This window comes from Microtus ochrogaster, unplaced genomic scaffold (assembly GCF_000317375.1).
Source record: "Microtus ochrogaster isolate Prairie Vole_2 unplaced genomic scaffold, MicOch1.0 UNK47, whole genome shotgun sequence".
Taxonomy (NCBI): Eukaryota; Metazoa; Chordata; class Mammalia; order Rodentia; family Cricetidae; genus Microtus; species Microtus ochrogaster.
The window spans coordinates 675617-684187 of NW_004949145.1; the positions used below are offsets into that span (position 1 = coordinate 675617).

At 44.0% G+C, this 8571-nt stretch overlaps 1 protein-coding gene across 1 annotated transcript in view; it reads left to right on the plus strand.

Annotated features, from left to right (window-relative positions):
- LOC101994641 (zinc finger protein 485-like) overlaps positions 1-8357 on the plus strand; it is a 23140-nt gene extending 14783 nt beyond the window's left edge. Inside the window, exon 6 of the mRNA XM_005369300.3 lies at positions 2008-8357. Within this exon, the coding sequence (XP_005369357.1) occupies positions 2008-3341 (1334 nt within the window). The 3' untranslated portion in view covers positions 3342-8357. The remainder of the gene's footprint in view (positions 1-2007) is intronic.
- Positions 8358-8571: the final 214 nt, after the last annotated feature.

The window sequence follows — 8571 nt, forward strand, 5'->3', positions numbered from 1 at the left end:
GAGTGTATATGAGTGTGATTGAGTACGTCTGGGTATGTGTGAAAGAGAGAGAGTGTGTGTATGTGTGTGTTTGTGTGTTGTGTCCTCATGAGGGTGTGGGTACAGGTGTAGGCCAGAGCAAGATACTAGTGCCTCCCTCTATCTCTCTCTATCTTCTTTTCTTAAGGCAGGGTCCTTCACTGAACCAGAAGCTCACCTTCTGGCTGGGCTGGCCAGCTAGTAAGTTCTCAGAATCCTCCTGTCCCCGCCCTAGGAGAGGAGGTGTAAAGAGGTGGGAGCTAATTCATGTCCTACACTCACCCACACCTAAAGATGTGCATACACGTATAGGAAGATTGGAATATAGGCTCTCCATATGAGAGAAAATATGCAATTTTTGTCTTCCTGAGTCTGCCTTATTTTTCTTAACACAGTAGTTTCCGGACTTTCTTACATTCCTTATCGAATCTGCCTTATGTGTCAGGTATAAGAACAATTGTGAGTTTCAGTGACCCTAGCACCTCTCCATTAAAATGACTAAACTGTGAAGTGGGAATGCTCTGGGGGCATCATCTTGGGCTTTGTTAGCCGCCAGGACAAAGAGAGTTCTGGTGACATACACAGAACATAAGCTTACCTTTGTAGTTATGATGTAGGAAGTCCAGGTTTGGGATACAAGCCCTAGAGAACCGTAGGGAGAGCATTCTTTTGAGTCATAGGCTCTTCTTCATGTGCTTACACGGCGTAAAGAAATCCAGAAAGATCTCTGGCCTCTTTTTAAAATAAAAATCTTATTTATGGGGGGTTCATCTTCATGGCATAAATGACCTCTCAGGGGCCCCACCTGCAAGTGCCATCTTATTAGGGATGAAGCAGGAAGGATGCCAGCATTAAGTCTGTTGTAGAGCTAGAACATCAAGAGCTCCCGAAGACTGTTGATGGAAGTGCTGACTGGTGGAGGTGTCTGGGGAAAATAACCATCAGACAATACCTACCAGAATTGTACATCTCTATCATGGCTACCCCAACAACTATAGTCTCAGCTACAGACATGATAGAAATGTGCAATTCTATCCAGAGTGCCTCAGACTGAGGTCTACCCAGATCCCAATAAATGAGAAAATAGTGAAATGTATATTCGCAATATTCGCATCAAGAGATATTATAACTAATGCAAGTGAGAGAGAACCATGATACAAAATAATGAAATAATGTGGGTGACTCTCACACATAGTGCAAACGGTCAGGTACTAAAGAGAGCATATTGTAGCTGCTCGTAAGTTATCTAAGAACAGACAAAACTATTTTATAATATTAGAAGCCAGGGCTGGGGCAGTGAGATGGCTCAATAGGTAAGCTCTTGCCACCAAACTTGACAACCTGTGTTGGCTGGATCCTAGAACCCATGGGAAAGGAAAGAACCAATTACCACAAGGTGGCCTCCCACTTCCACATGCAAACTGTGGCACACCCCGTCCCTCCCCCATTACTTAAGTTCCAAGAATGTGAAGACAATGACTAGAAGGAAAATGAGAAAGGGTTGGGGTAGAAATGATTGCTTACCTGCTTCTGAGAGTAACCTTGGTGCTATAGACATGATTATATTCACTTTGTGAATGCCAAATAAATATTTTATATTTTATACTTTCATGCATATGTTATATTCTAATTATTAGTAAACATTTTTCATTAAAACAAAGCCAGACATGAAACACCTGTTTGTGCTCCTTCATGGAGCTGGAGATATGGTTCAATGATAAGAATGTTTACTGTTCTTGCAAGGACCAGGATTCAGTTCCAAGCACCCATGTCAGGCAGCTTACAACTACCTAGGTCCAGGACATTCGATGCCCTCTTGTGGCTGCACAGGCACCTGCACTCACATGCATATACTCTCATACAGGCACACTTACATACAGAGGCATGCTCACATACAGGCATGCTCACATACAGGTGCACGCATGCACACGTGCACGCACACACACACATTTTTTTTTTTTGTAATTTAAACCTTTAAATCTCCTTTAGGAAAGAAGACAGGGAATAATTCGAAGACAGAAATCCCGAAGCCAGACAATTCTAAGACAACGTCTCGGGAGAAGCAGAAGAAAGCAGATCAAGGGGGTGGTTCCAAGAGTTTGAGTGCAGAAAAGCCTTCCAAAAGTGATGTCAGGCCATCTCAGAGAAAGGAGAAGTGTGGCCCAACTTCGACAAGAGAAGCAGGCAAAGCAATTACTCCCGGCACTAAGGAGCATGGATCTGTGACGCCAGGAACATCTTCGAGTAAAGAGTCAGCAGCTACAGCACCACCGAGCACCCCTCCTGAAAAGTCAACTTTGGGGAAAGACTCTCATGGAAAAACACAGTATGGCAGCAACTCCACCAAGCCCAAGCGTAAGCCTGCCCGACAAGGTAAGAACCACTTTAAATGCAAGGAATGTGGGAAGACCTTCAACCAGACCCTCCACCTCGTGGAGCACGAGAGAATTCACACAGGAGAGAAACCCCACAAGTGCGACACTTGCGGGAAATCTTTCAGGCACCTCTCGTACTTCCTTACACACTACCGAATTCACACGGGGGTGAGACCCTACAAGTGTAAGGAGTGTGGCAAAGCCTTCAACAGCAGCTCCACTCTCAACAATCACTGCAGGATCCACTCGGGGGAGAAACCCTTCAAATGTGACGAGTGTGGCAAAACCTTCAAGCAGAGCACGAAGCTCACCCGCCACCAACGGATCCACACGGGGGAGAGACCCTACAAGTGCGGAGAGTGTGACAAATGCTTCGGCCGCAGCTCGTCGCTGAGGGAGCACAAGAGGATCCACACTGGAGAGAAGCCGTACCGCTGCCAGGTATGTGGGAAATCCTTCAGGGTCAACTCCCATCTTTCGGAGCACCAGCGGCTCCACCTGAAGGTGAAGCCCTACAGGTGTGACAAGTGCGGGCGGCACTTCCGAAACAGCACTTACTTAGCAGAGCACAAGCAGAGCCACGTGCCCGGAGCCCGAGTGGACTGCTCGGAATGCGGGAAAGTCTTTGATTGCAAAGTAGCCCTTCTCAAGCACCAGAAAAGACACGAGGCAAACTCCAGGTATCGGTGCAAGGGATGTGGGAAAACGTTTAGGTGCAAATCAAGCATCCAGAGGCATGAGAGGCTGCATGCTGGGGAGAAGCCTTTCGTGTGCACGAAGTGTGACAAAGGTTTCACTGACAAAACTACGTTGAACAATCACTTGAAGATCCACTCTGGAGACAGGCCAGATCCGTGTGCCCAGTGTGGGAGAACCTTTAAGAAACTGGCCACCCTGCTGCTTCACCAGAAAAAGCATGTGAAAAAGAAACCTGCCGACAATGTATAAAAGACTTCCTTTAGCCAGAACTCACCTCTTGGAGTCCTTGGAACTAAGTTGAAATGAGAGAAACTATATAAGTGACCAGTTTCTTCATTTCTTAGTAGCTGTTTACTTTTAAGCCAGTAGTTGTCCACAGAAGACTGGTTTCAACCCTTCCCCTACTCGGAGCATTTGTGCAATATAAATAGACATTTTTTTGTTATTATTCTAGCATTAGGTGCCATTATCAACTGACATCTATGAATAGAGGCAAAGGGTGATATCAAATATTCTACAATGTAACAAACAGACTCCCTTGCCTTCCAATAACTAAGAATGATTTTCCTCTCTCAAGCAAAAGCCATATGGGCATTTGGATTTGAGAAGGAGTTCAGGTAGAGCTTCCTCTGTCAGCCACTACAGTAACCACTAACTAGGCATGGCTGTTTAAATGCCAAGGAACCAGCATGTAATAAACATTCAAAGGCAGCCTCTTAGCTGCATCATCAACATTTCAAGGCCTCAGTGGGCAGTTGGTTTCTCTGGTCACTGATATCATGGACAACTAACATTTTCAACACCATGGAAGACTCTATTCGGAGCTCATTTATATCTTAGTGATCAATAACTATCTCGTGGGATGGCCCTGAGAAACTAGGACACAACTTTTTGATGTTGACTTTGTGCTTTTGATAGCAGAATGTAGCATTTTCTAAGTGTCGTGAATGTGTCGGAGCCTGCGATGTTTGGAGCACTTTCAGATCTCCGATTGGTCAGTGCCCCACCCACAGGACTCCTACCTCTGTGTGTGCAGTGGGTTACTAATAACGTCACTGATAACTGTGAGCATTCCCTGATCACTATCTACCTATCAAGTGTGGTGCTGAACTCCATGTGAATTAGCAGATCTAATTCTCGTTAGAGTCCTATGAGATAAGAACTCTTAGGTACCTAGTTTCCTGTTGAGAAAATCAAGACTGTTCCTTAAGAGTATCCTTCTTCTTCTTCTCCACCCTCCTCCTCTCAGAGGACTCCTACCTCCATTGTGCCTCAGGCAGAATGATCAGTAGGTTACAAACAGTATTACTGATACAGTAGAGTGTTTATTGATGTCCTTCTACCTATCAAATATGGTGCTGAGATATTTACGTGAACTATATCAATTAATCAACCCTACCAGTCATTTGAAAGAAGAAGCATTATGTACCTTTATTTTTTGTTCCCTTGTGTTTTTTGAGGCAGAGTCTCACTGTGTAGCCTAGACTAGCCTCAAACTTGTGACAGACGTCCTGCCTCGGTCTTTCCAGGGCTGGGACAACAGGTGTGAGCTGCCACACCCTGCTGAGCTGCTTGGTAATGATGTGTTATTTCCAATTTTGCACTTATAGCAAGACTGCATTGCTAATTTCATATTGCACTCTTTCAAATAGATAAGATATATTATATATTTGCATAAATGTGTCTTTAAAGCTTGTGTGTGTGAGTGCGATGTGTGTGTGTGTGAGTGTGTGTGTGTGTGTGTGCTTACGTTTCTGTGTTAACAGCTCCTGATAGCAGAAAGCAGGAGCTGGGACAGAGGTCAGTAAATCCTGGAGTGTACAGATATAGATGGATCTAGCCACAGCTACTTGGAAGGTTTTGGTACATGCCACACAGACTCATTTATGAATTTTCTGTCCAGTGGTTATTTGGAGGCACACAAGATGATGCTGAGTTAGGGAACAGAGACCCAACATCTCATTGGCTGCAGATATTTTCTCTGTGACCTTTGATGGAAAGCATTGGCTGGCCACCTCTTGATGATGGATGAGCTGGAATGGATGGAGACTCCTACCTCCAGTGTGCCTAGGGCAGAATGCTTAATAACATCACTGATAACTGTGAGCCTCTATTGCTCACACTCTACTTACCAAGTGTGGTGCTGAACTCTGTGTGGCGGTTAGCAGACCTAATCCTCACCAGAGTCCTATGAGATAAGAACTGTTACGTACCTAGTTTTCTGTTGAGAAAACCAAGACTTTTCCTTAAGAGTATCTATCTCTCCTCTCTTCTCCTTTCCTTCTTTTTTTTAGTTACAGGACTCCTACCTCCATTGTGCCTCAGGCAGAATGATCAGTAGGTTACTAACAGTATTACTAATATAGATGAGTGTTTATTGATGTCCTTCTACCTATCAAATATGGTGCTGAGATCTTTACATGAACTATATCAATTAATCAACCCTACCAGTCATTTGAAATAAGAAGCATTATGTACTTATTTTGTTTTTTTATTCCCTTGTGTTTTTTGAGGCAGAGTCTCACTGTGTAGCCTAGACTAGCCTCAAACTTGTGACAGTTGTCCTGCCTCGGTCTTTCCAGGGCTGGGACAACAGGTGTGAGCTGCCACACCCTGCTGAGCTGCTTGGTAATGATGTGTTATTTCCAATTTTGCACTTATAGCAAGACTGCATTGCTAATTTTATATTGCACTCTTTCAAATAGATAAGATTTATTACATGTTTGCATAAAATGTGTGTTAAAATTTTGTATATTGTATGTGTGTGTGTACGCGCACGCATGTGTGTGCACGCACGCATGTGAGCACACACGCATGTGAGCACACACTGCATTTCTGTGTAGATAGCTCCTGAGGGCAGAAAGCAGGAGCTGAGACAGAGGTTAGTACATCACGGAGTGTACAGACCTAGGTGGATTCAGTCACAGCCTGCTGGAAGAGGAGTTTTAGTACATACCACATAGACTTGTTTATGAATTGTCTATCGATCCAATGGCTGCTTTGCGGCTTACAAAGACAGCATCAAGTTATTAGAACAGAGACTCAGCATCTCAGTGAAGCTGAAAAGACTCTATAGCCAATGGAGAGCTGGCTAGCCACCTCTGAATGGCTAACGAACTGGTGAGAATTAGGGAGAAAGTGATTCAGACAAAGAGAAGGCCAACTCTGTGGCAGCCCCGCTGGAAGTCTTCTGCCACATCTCTCGGTGTTGAAGATCTGCGGCATTGCAATCCAGTACAGATTACCTGTGTGTGTTTGTGTGCACATGGCCACATGTCTCTGCATATTAGAAGACAAATTTTGGAGCTGTGGAGATGATTCAGTGGTTAAAAGCCCTTGCCACAAAAATGTGAAGAACCAAGTTCAAGTCTCCAGAATCCATGTAAATGCCAGGTGGGGGTGGCAGCCCTCCTGCACTTCCAGGCTCAGAAGGTAGAGATGGACTCTCAGAGCAAGCTAGCTAGAGAGACTAGCCACATTGGAGAGCTCTGGGTTTGATTGTGAGAGTCTGTTTCGATGAACACGGTGGACGAGTGATGGAGGTCAATTGCTGTTATACATACTGTGGACCTCCATTTGCATCCTCCCACACATATGTGTACATAAACATGTAGAAATGTATGCACATATGTGCACATAACACATGTGCATGAATATGGAAAAAGCAAAAATGAACCAAAAAGACAAGTTCCACGACTTACCAGCTTGAAATGTAGGTCCTAACAGCTCTCACTCTGAAGTGCCAGAGACAACACTCTCAACTGATTGAAGAACCTCGTCACCCACAGTTTGCAAAGCTCTGATGGGTAACAGGGCAGCAAGTGATGTGACCAGAATCTTCAACTGCCTCCCTTACTAGACCCTGAGCAATGCTTGAACGACTTATCTATCCAAAGACATATGGTGGTTCGCCCCATGATACCAACTAAACTTGTGACCTTTCATGTGCTCTAGATGCCACCAATGGAGCTGGGAGCAAGGGTTTAGTAATGAACCCAGGCTCAGTGGATTGTCTTCATATTGCATTCAGAACATTTTATTTCCACGCTTTGCTCTAAGAGGGCAGGAGGGGGCACAGATATCTTACAATAAGAGTAAAAAAACCGCAGATAAAGAAATCCCAGGACTCTGGTTGGAGCTCTTTGGTGATGTGGCTGCTAACTCTTGGGAAGATCACAGGAGTGTTTTGTGTAGAGTAGACTACATGCAGCCAGTTATTTTTACACAGACTGTTTTATTACTGAGATATTTTCATGTGTATGGACTTGGCTATGTAAGAGAAAAAGGAGACTTTATATTTTCTGTGATCCTTTTGGTTTGCGAACAAGAAGCCAGCTCACACTAGCTGAGATGAAGACCGAAGTAACCAAAAGAAACTGGACATGCGTACTTGGGAGGGCTCCTTGCATAAAGTATTCATGATGGCTGGGAACCTTGATTGAAATCAGGAACTTGATCCAGGCAAGACATCTCTTGACTCTGGAGCTCTGGGTATTTACTCACATAGTCCTTCTTTCGGTAGACCCAAGCATTCACCATGTTGGGAAGATTTGGCTTCCAGCTATGCAGATGCTTTTCAAACTTAGAGGAAAGAGAGGTCCTCTCATCCAGAAGAAGATCCCAGCAAGGCTTGTTGCAATTGGGAAGCAGTCTGACGACTGGTTGGTCCCTCCTCATCCTTGAGCACATGCAATAATAACATAGCACTTTTGTTAATTTTTTTGAAGACGGTCTCTATAGGGGGATGCCGGAGAGACAGGACCCATCTCTCTGCAGTAGAATGGACAGTGATGGCGCAGCTGGAGAAGAACTGATTGAAGCGTTGCCGGCAGTAACAACCGAAACACCCTCGAGCTCAAAGCAGGTTGGGTTTTTGTTGTTCTGTTTTTCATAATAAAATTATTATATTCATAGACTAGCAAGATGACTAAGCCAGTAAAGGTGCTTATTACTAAACCTGATGGCGTGAGTTCAATCCCAGGGCCCCACACGATGGGAGGAGAGAACAAACTCTGGCAAGCTGTTCTCCAACCTCCACATGGGTACCCTGGCTGGAACACGAGCACATGCATATACACACAATAAATAAGTGTAACAAGCATGTATTTTTTGATTTGTAATGCATCTATGAATAGTATTCAAAGTTTAGTCAGAAGGTATATATGAAGGTTTGTTTTGACATAGCAACAAAAATGTATACATAGCAAATATTAAACAATGAAACATGTTATACATAGTTTCCTCTCTCCCTTCCTCTCTCCTTCCTTTCTTTTTTTTCTCTCTCTCTTTTTTCTTTCTTTCTTTCTTTCTTTCTTTCTTTCTTTCTTTCTTTCTCTCTCTCTCTCTTTCTCTCTCTTTCTTTCTTTCTTTCTTTCTTTCTTTCTTTCTTTCTTTCTTTTATAAGACAGGGTGTCTCTATGTAGTCCTGGCTACCCTGGAATGTAGATCAGGCTGGCCTTGGACTCACAGAGATCCTCCT